Source organism: Rhinolophus hipposideros (genome assembly GCF_964194185.1).
Source record: "Rhinolophus hipposideros genome assembly, chromosome: 9".
NCBI lineage: Eukaryota > Metazoa > Chordata > Mammalia > Chiroptera > Rhinolophidae > Rhinolophus > Rhinolophus hipposideros.
Window position 1 is genome coordinate 43,409,485 of NC_138055.1, and position 21,499 is coordinate 43,430,983.

Consider the following 21,499-nt stretch of genomic DNA (forward strand, 5'->3'; position numbering starts at 1 on the left):
GAGAGCTCACCCAGCTTTTAGCAGTTCCTTGATGGATACTGCGATAAGACAGAGCATTGTTGCCGCACAGCCATGTTGCTTTTAAACTAGAATTCAGAGCTGCCAGGAGCCAGAATGGTACTTCATTTTAAGAATCAGTGCCCTTAATCCCAGAAAGAAAAAGCTAAAGGAGTTCATCACCACCAGATCAGTATTACAAGGAATGTTAAAGGGATTTCTTTAAGAAGAAGAAAAAATAAATAAATATATGAATAAAATGGCAATAACAATATACCTCCCAACAATTACTTTCAATGTAAATCAATTAAATGCTCCAACAAAAGACATAGAATGGCTGAATGGATAAGAAAACAAGACTGTTAAGTATGCTGCCTACAAGAGACTCACTCCAGATAGAAAGACACACACAGACTGAAAGAAAAGGGATGGAAAATGATATTTCATAAAAAATGAAAATGAAGAGAAAAAAAACTGGGGTAGCAATACTTATACCAGATGAAATAGACTTTAAAACAAAGGCTATAATAAGAGACAAAAAGGGATCCAGTAATCCCAACTCTGGGGATTTATCCAAAGAAACCCAAAATATTACTTCAAAGGGACATGTGTATCCATATGTTCATTGCAGCATTATTTACAATAGACAAGATATGGGGGCAACCTGGGTATCCATCAGTGGATAAATGGATAAAGAGTAGGTGGTACATATATAAAGCAGAATATTATTCAGCCATAAAAACAGAATGAAATCTTGCCATCTGCAAGATGGATGGACCTAGAGGGTATAGTGCTGAGTGAAATAAGGCAGACAGAGAAAGACAAATGCCATCTGATTCCATTTATATGTGGAATCTAAAGAACAAAAACAAGCAAAACAGAAACAAACGCATAGATACAGAGAACATTTTGATGGTTGCCAGTTAAGAAAGGGTTGTGGGGATGGGTAAAAAAGGGAAAGGGATTAATAAGTACAACTGATAGTTACAAAGTAGTCATGGGGATATAAACTATAGCATAGGGAATACATTCAATAACATTGTATATGGTGTCAGATAGTACTAGATTTATCGGGGTGGTCACTTTGTAAGTTACATAAATGTCTAATCATTATGTTGTAACATCTGAAACTAATATAATATTGTATTCCAACTGTAACTGAAAAACAAAAATAAATATTTAAAGAGAAAAATAAAAGTACAGCATAGACCAAAAAAGAATGAGTGCCTTTGATCCCTTTATACATTCATCTTCTTCCCAATCCCATCTTATTATCAGGGAAGGCGCTATGAGAAAAAGCAATCGCCAGCTCTCCTAGATGTGCCAGTCTCATACTAAGCAATTGCAGAGTATATACCAGTGGCCTTGCCTAGCCCAACACAGTGTATGGCTTGCTTTATCAAAATTGAGATGCCAGTCCCTCACTGTGCACAAATTATGTGGCCAAAGCAGAAGCCAACAGAACCATTTTCATATTAATGCAAAGGTAGAGACAGTTCAGGAGTGATCAAAATTTTCCATTTCAAAATGAAAATCAAGAGAGCTGTAGATGAGGATTCAAAGCTTCAAGTTTGTCGACAAACCCAATATATGATATTTGACCAAAATGTCATAGGGACAAGTTGAGAATCTTTTTCACCAACTGGTATTAAGAAACAAATATCAATCCATTTTTTGTTATTAACATTAATATATTTTATAGCATATTGGCCTGATTCATCAACCCCTTCGTGGATTTTATATTTGGGGGTGTGTGTGCATGCGCGTGCATTTCATGTCACTCCATACCAAAATCACAGCTTCTTGATCTCAGGTGAAATCTGTCTCAAAACATACTGGGGCCACAAGTTGGCATGGATTCAGGCAGAAATAGACAACTAGCCTTGCCAGAAGCCTGGATGACGTGGAACTGAAGTCCCGAAGTGACCCAGACTTGATCAGAAACAGCACATGTGCACAAGTGAATTCGAGCTGGTGGCAGCTTCGAGTTCTGAGTGACTTGAATGGGCAAACAAAAATTCAAAAACATCATATTGTGTTGCCTAAACAGAGACTTGCAAATGCCACCGATGTCACATTTGGATGAAGGAACCTGAAATGGCAGGCCAAATAACGAGGAATGAAACCTGTAATCTCATGTTTAATCAGCAGTTGACAACTTCCATTTTAGGGTAGAACAGATGCAGCCCACGTGACCAAAAGGCCACACAAACAAAAGTGTTTCGTGTTGAACTGAGGTGAACACAAGCAAAATAAACACCTTAGAAATGCACTGATTATGGCATGGTTACGGACCTGTGTTTGGTTTACCATCAGTAGCTCAGACTAATGTGTTGAACCAATGTGTGTATTATCCCAATACATTATATCTTGCTATAGATATAGCTGGAGAGATAAAGTTATACATCAATATATCTTTTCTGAAAAGCATCCTCAGTAGCGTAACATCTAATCACATATTTGGGTGAACAGCACTATCCTCCCCCTTCAACGAGTGATCAATTTACCACATCAGAATAATTAGCTACAGCTTGACCCTCTCCAAGGTTTCTTGGAGAGAAAGAAAAAAAAAATCTCTTATTTAGAGACTTCAATTCCAGGAAATAGACATTTGTAGAGTGTGGGCTCATCAGTGCAAATGAAAATAATACCAAGAATTGTAAGACACAGCACAATTCTGAGAAAAAATTTAAATGAACGTCCTTATTAGATAATAAAGACTTGTCAATTAAATTACTGTTTCATATATGAAACTTAGTATATATATTGAGTTATTGAAATAAAGCAGATGGTATATAATATTTAACATGTTACTCAAAATGCCCTTCTTTAATATAAAAACATGAAAAATTTGTATGCTACACTCGGAAGTGGTAAATGTCAGGCTACAAAAGTGTATCCAAATTACAAGTAAAAGAAAATGTACGTACACATATGGAAACAGACTAAAAATATACACATATACCAAAATGTTAATATTAATGATATCAGGGTGGTGAACTATGATTATTTTCCTCATCTTTCCCGGACACTTTTTCTAATGTGATTACGTTATTTCAATAATAGAAATAAATCAAATAAAAATAACTTATGAGATTAAAAGCTGATTTTCAGCTAATCAGACTAGATTTGACAGATCTGCTTCCTGCTTCTAAGTATCCATCTTATTTGAAAATGCTTTCAACCAAGTCTTCCCATAGCTCTATCAATGAATACTGTAGGAGCACTACCCCATCAGCTCTAGGTGCCAAAAATAATTTATAGAAATGTAAATTTATTTTTAAAATCCTGCGTTGTTATTATTTCTGGTCTTTTCATTCAATTTACTCCTTACAGTTCTCATTAATCTACAGCCTGGTTAGTGTGTTATTGCCAAGGCTGAGGAGAGAAAACAAGGAACGCATGAGCAATGTTTTCAAAAATCTGGTGCAACCCAGATTCAGAAGGAGAATTCACATTTGTATTAACCAATTTGATAACCATCCTCTTACAATAGGTTAAACAACTAGTGGAAAATATAATTCAAAACTATTGTTAATCTCGCAAAGTATATAGTAGTAACTTCACAAAACACTAAAAACCATACCAACTGAAAGTCTTTGTGGAAAGAGAAAGGCAAGAATAAAAATGATGGATTTTACTAAATTATAAAAGAAGGAATTTGGTAAGGCAGGGTAGAATGGTATGTGATTTACATATTGAAAAGAGAATTAGGAGACTATGTAAGGTAAGGTTTTTGAAAGTATACACATTTTTGTTTCATTCATAGTGGTGTAATAGACATTCAAAAAGCAAAAGAACAGATATACATACCTATAAGCACTTTGCAAACCAAAGTTATAGTTTACATAGTAGAGAATAACTAATTCAATTACTAGAGTTCCGAATATAATCAAAATGCCCATTGTTGGTTATATCAAACTCATCTCTAGTAATATTAATGCCTGTGTTGGTATAAAAATCGTTTACCAAAGGCTTTTTTACATGGTGATTTCTTTTCATCCTTTCCTGAGTCTACTGAGGTAGGTGGATATAAATCTTCTGTAAAGCCACGTTTACCACTGGTAAGAGTCCAGACAAAAACACTTTTCTAAACACGCCATGTTCATTCTTTTATTATTACTCACCTCCAATTGCTTTTATGCCTACCACTTCTGTGATTCCCTACATTGTGGACATTCAATAACTATGTAATAAGTAAATGAATTTTGATCTAAACATAAAAATAAGATTAGAAGGAATACAACTGAGGGTAGAGATGCCCTGTGCCTCATTAGTACACCATGTGATCAACATACCACATCATAATAATTAACTACAGCTTGACCCTCTCCTAGGTTTCATGTTCCTGCTTGCTGAAGGAAAGTCTTGTATTTAGAACAGCTCCAAAAACGACTATGTAGCTATGTCAAAGGATGTGTATATCTATTCTGAAAAATATATAATTCATCATATTTAGAGAACTGATCTTGTCATGCCTAAGTGACAGACACAGCTTCCCAAAGTTGAGAATAATTTCAAATCCAATTGCAAAAACTAAGAGATCCATGCTAAGAGATCCAAAGAGGAAAAAGCCTTGAGCTGACCTTGATTTAGCTCCTGGGTGAGCCCATGAAGCCCAGCTCTCAACAACCAAGTCTGAACAATTTTCTTGGTTTGTTGCTCTTACTGAAGAAGCAGACAGAGGTGGAGAGTCACCCACGCAAATTGACTTTTGGGTTAAATCCTGAATGACCTTCATTCCCACCTAGATTTGTAGGTATCGGCTTGTTTCAATTCAATAACTCAATGTGCTTCAAATATTCTATTGTAATAATGCTGTCAAGATGTTAGCCCCTTTTATTAAAAAAAAAAAAAAGCATTAAATATTCTCTGAGTTTTGGATACATTTCAAGCCAAACAGTGAAATTCCTCACATTGTGTATATCTCCTCCATTGGAATTTTAGAGGGAGAGTAAGAAGGATCATATAAGGAAGGTCTACGGCCCCCCAAAAAAAGCAGACATTTCCCTGCACGGGAGCAGTCTAGAAAGGCTTCGTGTAGAGGTGGGATTTAGGATACTCTGGAGGATGGGCCTTCGTTATGCTCACAATGTGTTGTATTCTTTATTTACTTCTAAAATAAGGATGGGAAGGGCTGAGATGTTAAGTTTAAGAACCACTTACCTATGCAGTAAAGTAATACTCAAAAAGGGTCTTTTTAAAACCCTCAGATTTCTACCTCCATCTCCAAAGCCAGATCCCAATAAACACAATTCACACCATCCAGATGACCCACCCAGCCTCTACCCCAACCCCACCTTCCAGCCACCTCCTTTGTGATAAGGATGGCTTTATTCCTGAAATGTGGTATAATCCTCAAGTCTATAGGAACAAGGAAAAAAGTTGTAGGAACCAAGGTAAGGGGCAGGCAAGAAGGCCAACAGCCCAGGCCTAGCATTCACAGAATCCTCCTATTGACATGTTTAACATTATTTCAAAATTAAACTATACACACATAGTTCTTTTGTAGCTGCTGTTAAAGCATTAATGTGTTACATGCAAGTGTTGAAAACTCTCTATATTACTTTTATGTTTATTAAAATAATTAAACTGTCTATATTAACCCAATTCTGGCATTTCTTCACATTTGAATATCCAGGACCCTCAACATAGATACCTACTCCAGGGGTCCCACTCTCTCTACCTCTAAGAGGTCCTTTGTAGAATGACTGGTCCAGTTTTTAGAATTCAGACAATGATAAAGCTAAAATAATGAGCACTGAGGGTGGCGGAACTCACCTAAATGTCAAACTTTTATAAGGAGTGCTTAAGGGATTAAAACTGTAGTTTTTAAAATGTATTCTATTTCTGGGATGTCTGCCAGCAAAACATGAAGTCCTAGAAAACCCACAATGCAAAGAAGACTTGAGCTGCTAGTTTTGGGTCCTTAAGCAATTCCCTCAACTTACCTGGGCCTCTATTGCCTCAACTGTTTTAGAAAAGGGGTCTTAACCGGCTAGTTCTTTCAAGATCTCTTTCAAGTTTTAAAATCTATTTTGGCAATAATTATATGAGTACTAAAAATTATGTTCAACATATAAAATGTCTAATAATTTCAAAAAGCAAAGGACAAAGGAACCTCAAATATAATTCTTAAAGATTCAAAAAGACCTCACAATAATTGTAAGATGTCATGAAAATTACCCCTTTGTCTTGGTTAGCATTTCCTTCAAATAAAGCCTGAGCCACAGGAACACTATTTTAACACTCTTGAAAAGATTAAATAGTTAATCCACTGGGAAACCAAGTTGAAAACAGAATTCACAAATCCGCTTACCAGAGAGAATCACTAAATATAACAAACATATTTGCTTTATTTTGAATAAAGTTATTCTAATGATATACAGTATACAAATACTTTCTATTACTTGGCATGCATTTTCATTGATGTATTTTTTTCCTGATCTGAAACTTACCTAAGGTCATGTCTAATGTTGACAGAAAACAACCATTTATAAGTCAGAGCCACACAGGTTGAGTTGTAACTTGTCTTGGGGGGAAACATCCATAATAATGGAAATTCCAAGTTCATTTCTTTGAGGAGAAATTGATGAGAATTGGAAGACTGGGCATATTATGGAATTAACTGCCAACCTAATTTCTGCTTTCATGGCTTCACTGAACCTGAATTTCTAGTGCAACCTTTACTACCCCTTAATTATGCATCAAAATATTAACCACTTAGCAGGGAAGATTGTAAGAGCTCAAGGGGTAGTGATAATTAGACATAAAACCTGAACTTGCATGGAGTTCCAAGTAACAAACAGGTCTACCACACTTTATAAATTTAATAAACCTGAAGAAAATGTATCAACTCATATTTTGTAAATAAAGTAATTTCATTGGTTTTCAACTCACATCATCTGCTAGTTTTCAGTCTCCTCTTTTTCATTTCCCTTACTTCTTGATCCAAATACTAAGTCATACAAGTAGGGTGCGTATTTTATATCAAGTAGGAAATGATATACATAATATCCTTTTAATAATATCCTTTTAATGCGTAGGCTTTGGAGTTCAATTTTTGTTTGAAATATGTTTGGAAATGGCATACTTTTCATTTTTAAAATCACTGTTCTGGAGGAATGCATGAACTAAAAAGTGCTATTGAAAAAAATAAGGAAGAAATAAAAACTAAACTGCAACAATTCGCTTTCATGTCTGGTTTGTGCTGTTGACTGACTATATTTTGTGTTAGTTCCAACATAGTTTGTGCATTTGAGAGCCTCATATTGTTAGGTCTAAACTCCATGAAAGCAGGGACCAGGTCTGTCGTGTGTTATGTATTCTCAGTTGTAAGAAAGCATCTAGCACATAGTAGGCACTTAATAAATATTTGTTGCATCAAGGAAGGAATAAACAAATGACCAAACACCAGATAACCATCTATTTCTATAAAGTAAATATTTCTAAGAGCCTCACTTATTATCTGCCTTCACAGTTTCTAAACATTAAATTGTTTCAAATAATTTACTTCACATGTATAAGCATGATGCAGCTTGAAAGATCCTTATTACCTTCACACTAATGTGTGAAGTGTTTTCAAAACATTGGGAAATATGTTTAAGAACACAGAAATAGGATAAAGAAGTTGTGGTACATATACACAATGGAATACTATTCGGCGTTAAGGAAAGATGATATAGGAGCATTTGTGACAACATGGATGGATCTCGAGAGAATAATGCTAAGTGAAATACGTCAGACAGAAAAAGCAGAGAACCCTATGATTTCACTGATATGTGGTATATAAACCAAAAAGAACAAGACAAACAAATGAGAAACAAAAACTCATAGACACAGACAATAATTTAGTGGTTACCAGAGGGTAAGGGGGTGGGGGGTGGGTGATGAGGGTAAAGGGGATCAAATATATGGTGATGGAAGGAGAACTGACTCTGGGTGGTGAACACACAATGGGATTTATAGACGATGTAATACAGAATTGTACACCTGAAATCTATGTAAATTTACTAACAATTGTCACCCCAATAAAATTAATTAAAAAAAAAAAAAAAAAAAAGAACACAGAAATAGGTATCAGAAACTGGAGTTTGAGTTCCAATTCTGGTATTTAGTGGCTGAGAAACCTTCAACAGGTCACCTAGTGTCTTTGAGACTCATTTTTTCATCTGTGTAATACAGAAATCTCTGTCCAGTCTACCTCAAAGGGCCTTAAGGCAGATGAAATAAAATATTGTACATTTGTATTATAACCAGAATGGAACAGAGACCACAAAAGCCTAAGCGTTCCCTCTTCAGTAACAAGAGTATCCAAAGTAAACATATTGCTGGATAACTCAAGTCTGAAATTGTAAAATAGATCCTTTCTGTCACTATAGAGGCACCATTTGTGTCAACAGTTTGACTAACAACAAAAAAACCCACATATTTAATAGACTGCATATGGAAAATTCTTACAACACTTAATATTTTTACACTGCCACCTCAGCATGAAGAAAAAGAAAAGTTCAGGGAGGTCACATTACAAATCAGTGCCAGTGACAGAATTAAAACAGAGCTTTTGACTGTCCAATCAACCCTTCAGCCTGCTGAGCAATGCTGCTGCTTCAAAGTGCTTCAGTAAGGTGAAAACACAGCAAATTAGACAGCATTACACACTGATCCAAACTCACTGTCAAGGACATGTACTGTTCTCTGCCAAAGCCAAGCAAAGGAATTTCAGCTCACAACCACATAGACAATGACACGAAAACACAATGGTCCTTTCTGTATTTCCATTTCCATCCAGCTCTTGACATATTTTGCAAGCTAAAATTCTTGCATAGGAAAAAAAGTTTCAAATGTTATGTCAACATTACGACAGGGAAAGGAAAAAGACACATCACCTCATGTCTTAGATTTAGAATCACCTACCATATATAGTCCATAATCAGTAACTTTCCACACCTATGCACCCAGAGGAAAAAAAATGTTGCTGTTAAATCTTATATGTACGTGTGTGTGTGTGTGTATTTATCCGCTCAAAAACAGACACCCAATATTGCAGTTATTTTCTTAATCTCAGGCGGCTGTGAACAGTTTTATTCTAGACTGCTTCCTCACCTTTTTTAAATTGTAGAGCAGCACCATCCAACAGAAATATAATGAGAGCAACATTATATTTTATTTTAAAATTTCTGGTAGCCACATTTTTTTTCTTTTTTTTTATTTATTAGTTTCAGGTGTACAAAACTAGGTAATACTTAGACGGTCATCATTTATATCCCTCATACTGTGAACCCCCCTCCCCCCATCCACTATCCCTCCGACCTCACACTGAACCCTGTGGTACATTTATACAATGGAGTATTACGCAGCCATAAAGAAGAAAGAAATCTTATCATTTGCAGCAACATGGATGGATCTAGAGAACATTATGTTAAGTGGTAGCCACATTTTTAAAAAAGAAAATTAAATAGATGAAATTAATTTTAATAATATTTTATTTAACTCAATATATCAAATATCATTTTAACATAATAATCAATACAAAGATTACTGACATATTTACACTCATATTTTCATACTGTCTTTGAAATCCAATGTGTATATTACACTTACAACATACATCAATTCTGACACTAGCTGTTCATCAGAAATACTTTGTCAGTATTTAGATTTCATAAAGTTTATAGATAAAAAGTAGATCCACATAACCAGGTCATCCCAAGCATACTTAAAAGTTTACCAAAAACTGAATCAAGGAAAAGTTTTTAAATTTAAAATAAATTCATTAAAATTAAATAAAATGTAAAATTTAGTTCCTCAGTAGCCTTAATCATAATTCAAGTGCCCAATAGCAACATGGGGTCAGGTAGTGGGGCTGTCATCTGTATCCATAACAACCACAATGAAAGATGCCCTGCAGAACACCTCAGATACACTCTGCCAAAAGGCACTTTTGAAAACTCAATAAAAAATGTTCTCCCTAATGTAAATTGTTACAGCCACTATGGAAAACAATATGGAGGTTCCTCAAAAAACTAAAAATAGAATTACCATATGATCCAGCAATCCTTCTGCTGGGTATCTATCTAAAAAAATCTGAAAATATTTATCCTATGTTCACTGCAGCATTTTTCATGGCGGCCGAGACATGGAAATAACCAAAGTGTCCTTCAACAGATAACTGGATAAAGATGTGGTACATATATTCAATGGAATATTATTCAGCCAAAAGAAAATATGAAAGACTGCCATTTGTGACAACCTAGATAGAACTGGAGATTATCATATTAAGCGAAATTAGTCAAAAAAAAAGTCAAGAGCCATATGATTTTATTCATATGTGGGATATAAAACTAAAAGCAACAAACAAAAAAAACTCATAGACACAGAAAACAGTTTAGTGGTTACCAGAGGGTAAGGGAAAAGAGGGTGCAGGGATGGTAGAAGATGGTAAAAGGGGTCAAATAATATGGTGACAGAAGGCAAATTGACTTTGGGTGATGAACACACATTACAATATGTATAGATGATGTATTACAGAAACGTACACTTGAAACCACTATAAATTTACTAACCAACGTCATCCCAATAAATTGAATAATTAAAAAGAAACGTTCTCTCTAAATGAGAACCTTTCTGTTTAACTTTTCCCCAAATAGTTATACGGTCTATGCACTTATTTTGAGAAACCCAAAATAGTCATTAGATTTAACATACCGATAAGGCTCTCCATCTAACAAAATACAAGAACCTCTAGGATGCTTTTGTACATTTACACAAATAGAGTCAACTCTCTATTACCTGTTATTACATTATTCGTAGAAGGGGAAAGTCGGTCAAATGCCCTGCTAATTTATGTCTATGTGTTGATTTATTTACCTTGCCGATGAAGACTTTCACAAAGCAGAGGGTAAGATCAGAGGACGCGGGAAAGATTGGATACTTTGAGGAAATACTTTAGCTTTAAATTCAGGCCCTCTGTTTCTGACCTCTGTGTCTTCTAGCAAAATCTAGGCATGGATAACCTGTCAAAGCCATTCATTTGTAATTGAACTAGTACAGAAGCAGGAGAACGGAACTGACCTTATGCTAAGTAAAGTTTTGCAAAGAACGTTCTTGCCTCTCACCCATGTAGGTTTAATGTTAAGAATTTGGGCTACAGAGTCAACCTGTCTAGGTTGGAAATCTTGTTCTGCCACTTTCTAGCAGTTTAACTTTGGGCAGGTTACTTAATCTTCCTGTGTTTCATCTGTAAAATGGCCATATTAACAGGATCTAAATCAAAGAATGTTATGAGAAATAAATGAGATTTCACAGGATATAAAATATCTGAACACACATCACTGACCCAGGCCCATGCTATGTGTCTAACAGTTGTTATTTTTAGCTCAGAAATCTGACTAATAGTGATGGGGATATATGTTCAATAAATACTTGTAAATGAAAATATATTTCCAAGCTTTTTAAAAATACCAAAGTGCTATATAAGCTATTGTTATCCTATGCAAAATAAGTTCAGAGTGGATCTATTCAATGTATTTAATGAAAAAGAAATCTTCACAATGTTGCTTACAAAGTTCTATTAAAATTTTATAAAGCCAAAAAAAAAAAAAAATTTTATAAAGCCTTTCCCCAACAATCACACCCACATTATTCACTTAAAAAGTGCTAACATGCATATCAAAACCAAATATAAGTGATTTATCTGTCAATGTCAGTTTAGGGTGATGCATGGCTCTGCTTTCCTCCATTATAAGCAGCATCATATTTAACAGCACAGCCAATAAACTGCCCTATGATGTTCTAGAGAATTCACAGATAAAAATCTTAACTCTCTAAAATTGGTTTCTCTCATAGCTGAATTTTCTGCTTCCATTACTATTTTATGCTCTTTCTTCACCTTCCTTGCCTAGATCAGCTAATTAACAAAACTACCTCTTACTGGGTTTACTGTCTTTTTCCTCCCCCGTCCTCCACCACGGAACCACCATTAATAAGTATTAAAAGGCCAAAAGAGACATAGTAGCAGTAATAGGAGAAACAGACTAATCAACAATTGGATACATATCCCTAGAATAACCAAGAAGGCCAAATTAAGACTTCTAAAGCAAAGCTTTGTAACAGGTGATTCTAAACAGTCATAAAACTGTCACCTCCATGGGTGGTCATTTCCTGGTCTGTAAAGGAAATGAAAAAAAAAAACAAAAACCTTTAAAATTCATTTTATTCTTTAAATTGATTAAAGATACAAAGTATATCTAAAACTGTCATTTCTATACTCAACCAAGATCTGTCACTAACATAACTATAGAAACGCTGATATAGATAGGATTTTCGAAATAACTTTCCAGAAAGACTACAAGAGTGGAGGATTTTAAAAAATAATTTCATGGATAACAGATTTTTATAATCCTTAAGGTATACATAAAGGGGAGGGAATTCACAGTAGTGGACTATCTGAGCTATGAAAGCAACACATTTATTCCACCATGAATGCTTCATTAATATTTCAGTGATGATGTTGCAATTTTCCATCAGCAACTGTCAGAGCTTTGCTTCTTGACATGTATCGAAACAGACTAAATTACATTCAATATGCATGTATCTGTCATTGACCAAAACACAGTTTTCATGTGTCCAATATTTCCAAACTCACACCGGGGCATGTATAATTTTATAGTGTACCCACCCTGCGTAACCACAGGATGTTTCACCCAGTCACCCATTTAACCCTTTCCCTTGCTGAAGTTTTCTTCCTTCTTTCGGACCCCTCACCAGTGAATTTCATCGTACATAGAATTCCCATTCCTACGCCTAAGGGGCCAGGGGTGTCTCCTATCCCCACACGCTTGTACTATCCACTTCGCGGTGATGCTTAACGAGACTTCCATTTGCACAGACATCTAGAACCTGCGGGAGGAAGCGCTGTCAGTCTGATGCTTTGTCTCCAGCCTCAGAAGGCCGGGGTTGCATGTACACGGATGACAGACACTCTCTAAATACAAAGAGCACCATAGCCCAGCAGAGCGGCAGCTCCTTGGGCAAAACCGGACAGGTGATCGCCCCAGGCGGCCAAAGCTGAGGCGCCAGTTCCTCGGGGGCCGGACCCGGAGGGAGCGGGCGGCGACGGCTCTCACCCCAGAGGGATCAGGGCTCCCTGGGGACCTGGCGCCAAGCAGCCGCCGGCCACCTGCAAACGCCGACGGCGGGGGCCTCCCCGGGAGCGCCGGCCGCACGCGCCTGGCCGGCAGGGACCCGCTGCCTCAGTTTCCACGGCCGCCAGCCCCCCGGCCGGGCCGTCCCGCAGGTCTCGCACCCCGGCGGCCCGCGCCCCCAGCCCGCAGCCCTCCCGCCACCGCCGCGTCCGTCCTCACCTGACAGCCACCCGCACCGAGCTCTCGTCCGGGGCGCCCCACATGCTGGCGGCCGGCCACGGCCGGGCCCCTGGGCTTCTGCAGCGCCGCGCGGAGGCGCCGCCGGGGCCGCGGAGCTCGGGCGCAGGCGACTGGAGCAGCAGGGGGCGGCCGGCTCACCTCCGCCGCGCTCCAGCCATGTTGGGCGACTGAATGGAAAGGTGGCGGCGGCGCTGAGGCAGGAGGAGGAGGAGGAGGAGGAGGAGGTGATTCACGGCTGGCGGGCGTCCGCCCCTGCTCCCCCACTCGCCGCCCCCCAGGAGCGGGGGCGGGGACACGGCGCGCTGGAACGGCGAGCGCGGCGGCGGAGGAGCTCGCAGGCCCCGCGGCCCCGGCCCGCAGGGTGAGCGCGCCCTGCCCCCGCCCGTGGGGACGCGGCCTGCCGGCGGCGGGGCTCGGGACTCCACGCCCGCGCGGGCGCTCGGGGCTGCTGGCCCCGCACTGCGTCAGCGCGGCCGCCCGGCCGGCCCCCCCCTCGCCCTCCCCCCGCGGCCGGCCGGGCACTGCCTGGCGCTGCCGGGCTGGGAGGCGCGGGGGAGCGAGGCCGGCCGCCGCTGCCCGCGCGCCCTTCCAGGCTCCCGTGGGAGGACGCAGCGGGGAAGGTTCGCCCTGCTGCCTGTGTCTTTTCTCAAACCAAAGCTTGATCGGCCGCCGCTGCGCCCGGAATCGCCCAGCCGCCGTCCTGCTGCGGCTTTGTTTCCACCCTTCGCCGTGCCGTCCTCCCCCCAGCTCGGACTTTGACCCCGTTCCCCAGCCCCTCGCTGAACGCCCTCCCTCCGGGGAGTCAGGCATTCGTGCTAGACTGGCTTCCCTGCTTCGGCCACTGCGTCTGGGCAGCTGGGCTGCCCTGCAGTCTATCACCCATGTACCAGCCTGCGTGGGATATGGAAATGATTGACTCGTGAGACTCTCGAATACGTTTCTGTGAAATCGTTTGTACCCTGGTAAATGAATTGCACCCTGGTACTGCCAAGGGTTCCCAGAACTGAATATCCACCAAGACCTGCTGTGTAGCAAATCCTTCCAAGCTGACTTTCTTTGCCTTCTGGCCTTCAGAAGGCACCTTCCAATCCCCGGATTCTATCGACATTCACCCACTGTGGTTTCTGCTTGTGACTGTTGTGCTTCCACATGCCTTTAGATAGCTCTGTGGAAACAGCCTTTATTAGCTTTTCCACGGAGTCTCTTCTGGGGACTGCCCCATACAAGTTCTCTAAATAAACATGTGGGTTCACCCAACACAGTATAATAGATTGAATGGCACCATTCAAATACAGGCACTGTCCCCAGTACCAACAATCTAGAATCGCCCATCTATTCATCCTACTCAGCTGAGACATAGCCATGTGTGTTAGAGGATACAGCACACCTCTGAACAGACAAGCGTTTAATGAGCTTAAGTGAAGGCCCGTGTGATATATAATTATAGATAGGTTTAAACTTACTCTGTCCCTTAACCTTGATATCCCTGAGTCTTAACAGCCACATAACTGGGAGGTAAAGAGGACAGAAATGGTGAGTTATCCTTCCGTAGAACAAATCGGTGGCAAAGCTCGCCTCTGCCTGCTTTTCTGGAGAGCCTCTCCTCCCCTCAGAGGTCTCTATCAACAAATCAGGGCACTATTTCCTCCTGCCCTGGCAGTCCCACATGTAGGTGGATGTGGACCCGTCACCTTGCTTCTTGGAATGATCAAAGCTTCAAAGAAGGCAAGTAAAGCCAACCAAATTTAGCAAGAAAATGAAAGAAATTTGTATAAGACTTTTTAAAAAGAAACGCTCATATAAAATAGCACTAGCGTATAAATGTCACAGTAGGAGCTGTTACAAACACAAATGCCACCAGGAGCCAGGCAGGTAACTTAGGTAAGTGGAACAGGCAGGGCAAGGACTGTAATAGAGAACACAGGCCCCTTACAAAGGCAGTGGCCATCCTCAGCTCTGAACTGCTGGAATGCAGACTCAGTGCTGCCGAGCTTTATGTTTGCTTGTATGTTCGTTACTTCTCAAAGAGAGAGAAAATCTGACCCTTATGTAAAACTCCTTCGTTTTTTAAACATTGACGACTAATTCAGTATGGTATTTACATAACATACAAACCAATCAAAATATGTCTCAGGCCAACTTCAGTCTGGATCTTCTGACCAAAACATTAGCACCAGTGATAGCTGTGTCTTTGAGTACATATTGCACATGGGTTCAGGAAGAGGTAGTATAAAACTTTAAATTCCCATTAATGACTGAGTCAATCATTTTCGCCCAAATTTCAAATTTTGTGAATTCATGATTTATTTTGTATTTACTTCAGATTTCTATATAGCTGCTATACTCCCATTCCGTAAGGCTCATCTAATTATTAATTACCTTAAGTTGAAGGAAACTCCAAAGAAAGAGCTCTTACCACAAGACTGGTTTAAATCCTATTCCAATTATTCACTCAATAAGTATTTAATAAGTGACTGTTAAATTCAAACAATGCTGGACACTGGTGATATGAAGAGGATTAAGACTCGGTGTCTACAAGACGCTTACAGTCTGGTTCAGGGAGAAAAACTTGAAAATCCATAATTGCAATAAGAGAAGTTATGATAAGAGTATGATGAATTCCATCTGGAAAGGAAGAATTCTTCAGATGGAGACTACCCAGGATGGTCCTCCTGAGCCCACTGTTGCTTCCACACTGCAGGAAGAGTGACCTTTTAAAACGTAAGTCATTTATGTCATTCTCCTGCCTGAAACTTTCCAATGGCTACCTAACAGAAATAGCATAAATTCTTCTAGACTTTAAGGCCCTTCACACTCTGGCTTCTCCACGCTCTACCCTTATCTTTTGCCACTCCAAGATTTAACCACTATTTTTTTGGTGAAACTGACCTTCTTTCTATTTCATGAACACAAAATTATTTACTGCCTTATGACCTTTGCACTAACTATTCCCTCTCCCTGGAATGTTCTTTCCCAAGATTTTCCCATGATGGGCTCCTTTTGGTCTTTTAGTTATCAGCTTAAATGCTGTTTCCTCAGAGAAAAAACTGATGGTTGCTAGATGGGAGGGTGGTGGGGATGGGGGAGAAGGTAAGGGGATTAGAAAGTACAAATGAGTAGTCACAATATTGCCATGGGATATGAAAGACAGTTTGGGGAATATAATCAATAATGTAAAGATTTCGTAGGGTGTCAGATGGGCACTTGTCTTATCAGAGAGACCACTTCATGGGCGGTGTAGATGCCTGACGACTGCACTGTACACCTGAAGCTGAATAATATTGAATGTCAACTATAACAATATATATTATATGTATATTATTACAATATACACTATATATATTATACATAATTATACAGTATATGTATATATATTATATGTATGTGTGTGTGTATATATATATATATATATATATATATATATAGTCATAGGATGTGGAGTACAGCATAGGGAATACAGTCAATGGAATTGTAACAGCTATATACGATGTCAGAGGGGTTGTAGATTGGGGGAGAGGTTATCACTTTGTGAGGGGTATAAATGTCTAACTATTACATTATTTTGTACACCCTGAAACTAATAAGAAAATAAAGAGAAAAAATAAATGCTGTCTCCTCAGGGAGACCTGTCCTGATCATTTGATCTAAACCAGCAGCCCCACAAGGGTTAGCCGCGTGATCTGCATGGTCTGGTACCAAGTGAAAATTCAGTGTCTTGTTAGAAAACCAATTTTGAAAGGCTGTTAAAGATACTGACATATTAAGTTTTTCCTTTTCTTCTGAGCTCTCTTGCTCAACGTGTCACAGTGTTTTTTATTTGCTATTTAATGTCATCTTCCATAAAGAAAAATTAAAATTTTTAGTTAATAACATGACTTTACCATTCATCTTTATATTGCGCAATATAAAGTACTTCCTTAAATTTCAAATTCCACATTAAACTCATGTGAATTATCAAAATTATACAATTCCTATTGTGTAGTTCATACACGCATGTGAATTTCCTTCTTAACTGAACCATACAAACATTGCACAGAACTAACGCAACTGTTTTTATTTCACTTCAGATACACTTACACTCTACTAACACTTGCTTCCTTTGGCTTACAGAAGAGTAAAGAACTGAAAGGAAGAGGAAGTACCTTTCCCTGTCTTTACAGTTCTTTTTAGGTCACTTTCAGAGTCAGTAATTGGCAGCTAAAGGGAAGTAAAGAGTAAGAAAGGATAAGATAGGGTTCTTTGGTCATCATGTTTCTTAGAATGCCATTGTCTTCTGTTTGCATTTGAAGCAAGTTCCGGTTTGAGGAAAGCATGGCCTCTTAAGGTGTTAGCATCCCTGGTAGTCAGTTGTAGACATAACATTTTTATCACATACTCGTACTCCCACGCATCGTGGGTCAACCAGAATTCTATGCTCACAGAGCATCAAGAAAGCTATACGAGAATGGTGTGACAAAGAATGGAAGACATGCATATTGCATATGCGTCCTCTGCCTACTCCGGTGTTTTATCAGACCTCCCTTACAAAACACAAATCTCAAGCTAAAATTATGAAGAATTTCAAGACAGTGATAGCAGAGCAGTAAATCAAGAGTAAGGCGCCTCCAAACACAGGGCCCTGCGTCACCGCACTGACAACTGACCCAGGAAGCCAGCACTGTGCACCCAGTTACTCCTTAGCCCATCACTAGTTTATTTCTTCATAGCCTTTTTTTTTTTTAAGTATAGTTATACTTAATTATTTTAAGTATATTTTAATTATTTATTTTTTAATTATTTATTTTAATTATTTTATTTATTTCTTCAGTCCTTAAGGACTGAAGCTCCTTACATGGGCTTTGGCAGAGGTTGTGGGGCAGCACCTGCAGTGTAAATCAGGGTGGGGGTGTTGGGTCCTTCTAGGCTTCATGGGAATGATTCTTGACTACCTTGCTGTAAATGGTACAACTCACACAGTAATGTAGTTTCACAGACAGCTTGGAAAACACATACAAAGGTAGGACAATTAAGTCCCACACTTGTTGCAATGACGTTGCTAACCTTTTTTGATATCAGAGGGATTATTTGTTATGAATTTGTACCAACCTGGACAGTTAACCAAGTTTACTATTTGGAAGTGCTGAAAAGGCTGCATGAGGAAGTTAGACAACCTGAACTTTTCAGCAACAATTCATGGCTCTTGCATCACGACAATGCACCAGCTCACACGGCACTGACTGTGAGGGAGTTGTTAGCCAGTAAACAAATAACTGTATTGGAACACCTTCCCTCCTCACCTGATCTGGCCCCCAGTGACTTCTTTATTTACCTGAAGATAAGGGAAATATTGAAAGGAGGACATTTTGATGACATTTAGGACATCGAGGGTAATACGATGACAGTTCTGATGGCCATTCCAGAGAAAGAGTTCCAAAATTGCTTTGAAGGGTGGACTAGGCACTGACGTCAGTGCATAGCTTCCCAAGAGAAGTACTTCCAAGGTGACCATAGTGATATTCAGCAATGAAATATGTAGCACTTTTTCTAGATGAGTTCCCAAACTTAATTGTCAGATCTCGCAGGCGGTGAAGACACTCAAATGTCCCTAACGGCTGCAGCTCTACTATGTTTCAGCTGAGGAAGTTCTTGTTTGCCTTGCCCTTGGGCACACATTAGATGCAGCTGGTACAGCAAATAGGCTATACATGGCCGTGTCTCTTTTTGGCAGGATCATTGTTCCTTCTTTTCATGGTCATCTTGGAAGCAGGACCCGACAGAGCTCTTCATATCCTTATCATTAGCTGATAATCTCTTCTTGTTTTTTTTTGTTTGTTTGTTTTGTTTTATTGTTTGCCTCCCTCTATTTGAACGTGAGTTCCAAGATAGCAGGAATCTTTTTTTGTTTTATTCACTGATGTACCTATATGTCCCACAGTAGTATCTGACACACAGTATGGATCATTAAATATTAGCTGATTGACTATGTGACTTTGCGTAGGATGTGAGATCTAAGTCTCAATTTTTATATATAAGTAAGTTCTACCTTACAGAGTTGTTTTGGTTGAAAGAGTTTTCCTTATCAAATGTCAACCACAGCACTAACTCACAATAAATGCACAATAAAACTAGCTAATTTTATTATAAATATCTTTGCAAATACAAAGTGTTTAAAAAAAAAACACAGGTACTTATGCCATGGCTGCACCTGTCTAAGGTACATTTGGAAGAAAGACACATTCTAGCACACCCTAAACTGGGAGCCAAAAAGAAACTACAACATGCATTAGGGCAACTGTCTCACCAGTTTTTTATTCCCTCCAGGCCATCTACCCTGTGTTTTTCTGTTCTCCACATTCTAATCAGTCATTAAAAGTTATTTACCTCTTCCTTTTTGCTGCTAGCGGAAAGATTAAAAGAAAAAGTTCTGATTACAACTCCACGTGCAAACAACTGGCTCTGGAAAAGCATGCCTAGACAAATATCTCCTCAGAAACCTTTTCGGAAAAAAAAAAAAAAAAATCATTAGGAAACTAACCCTAATACCACAATAAGAAATATCAGTTTTTCTTCAGTGATTCTCTTTGTTTTATACATTTTAACCTTTAACAACAATGGAAAGCATTTGTAAGGCTCTTCCACCTTGTCAGTGCAATGTGCTAACATACATTATTTCACTTAATTCTCTCAATGACTCTAGAAGGTGGGTAAAACTATTATTATCCATTTTACATATGCGGCAACAGAAGCCTTTCCAACAACCTCAATCTGTTAAAATCATTTCTGTATTTCAAACCCAACTCAAAGATCACTCTTTCTTCAATATTTTTCCTGATTTCAGATGTGTAATTTTTATTTCTGCCAAATCTCCATTGCATTTCATTTATGTCTGTGCTATTGTTGTAATGATCATGATATAATTCCTCAACTAGGTCATAAATTCCTAAAGGGCAGAATTTGTGAAAAACTCAAGAGTACAGTGAACTCTTATTTGTTGAATAAATCAGTGAATCCCAGAAGAAGGGCAAGCTATGCTTTGATTTCAACACAAAACAAGTTTTCCCTGTAGATAATATGCCCAGTGGTTATAGCTCTCAGAGAATGTTTCCAGTCCATAGTGGCTATTAAAGGTGGCGTTCAAACTGTCAGGAAGGAAACCAGAGCACTTAAGGTTCTGCAAACCAGCAAATGTGCGCCAGCCTCCTATAATTCTGGAGATGGAAAACATTTTACAATTCTAGTTCACCCCTTTCATTTTCAGAGTTCCTGAGAGACTTGACCATCATCATTTGATATCCCCCTAACACACACACACACACACACACACACACACACACACACACTACATACACAGTAAATTAGTGGCAGAGCTAAATCAAAATCTAGGTATCTTGACTCCCTGTACTTGGGCTCTTTGTTCTTCACTGTTAATTTTGCAAAACATTGTGTTCTTTGGGTTTAGAAAAATCTTAGCCTACATCACAAGTGTTAGCACATGAAGAATACATACTGAAAAGAAACAGAAGGCAACTTAAATACTTATAGTAGTAGTTTACCTTATGATAAAAGCAGTTTGGTAACATCTTGTAGATTTATTTTTTAATGACTCAAAACATTACTGCAAAATCAAACTTTTAATTACATACACATTTCCTCATTCATAGGTATTTTAAATATTGGTGGGAGTCATTTCTAGGTGGAAGGTTAGGATTTGAGGTGGAAAGTTAGGGTTTGAGGAATTTTCTTGTTTTCCATCTTTGTGTCTTTTCATATTGCTTGAAAATTTTTAAATAACATAAATCACTTTTACAAAACCAGTGAAATTATTCTTCTAAGGAGAAAAATGACAAGTAGACAAACTTCTCTTTATTAAGAATAACAATTAGATAAAAGTCAAACTTCGTTGTTCATACTTAAAGTTTGAAATGTAAAATTCCATGTGAGGGCTTAGATGTGAGTTCCAAATCTAAGGGAAATTCGAAGAATAAAGACCTGCTCTCCAATGCTTTGGACTTTTGTTGTGTTTCCAGCATATGGGTATTGCACACAGCTTGATTACCCAAAGTACTGGCCCAGTTAATTGCATTCAAATGCAAATTGTAGCTATTAAGTCATGCTGGTCTTGAGCCAAAGTCTTGAGC

General features: G+C 38.7%; 1 protein-coding gene across 7 annotated transcripts in view; it reads right to left on the bottom strand.

Annotated features, from left to right (window-relative positions):
- The window catches only part of KIF21A (kinesin family member 21A), a 132,377-nt gene extending 118,615 nt beyond the window's left edge, over positions 1 to 13,762 (bottom strand). For all 7 annotated transcript variants that reach the window (XM_081061333.1, XM_081061331.1, XM_081061330.1 and 4 more), the window contains exon 1: positions 13,362 to 13,762. In XM_081061333.1, the coding sequence (XP_080917459.1) occupies positions 13,362 to 13,405 (44 nt within the window). In that variant the 5' untranslated portion in view covers positions 13,406 to 13,762. The remainder of the gene's footprint in view (positions 1 to 13,361) is intronic.
- Positions 13,763 to 21,499: the final 7,737 nt, after the last annotated feature.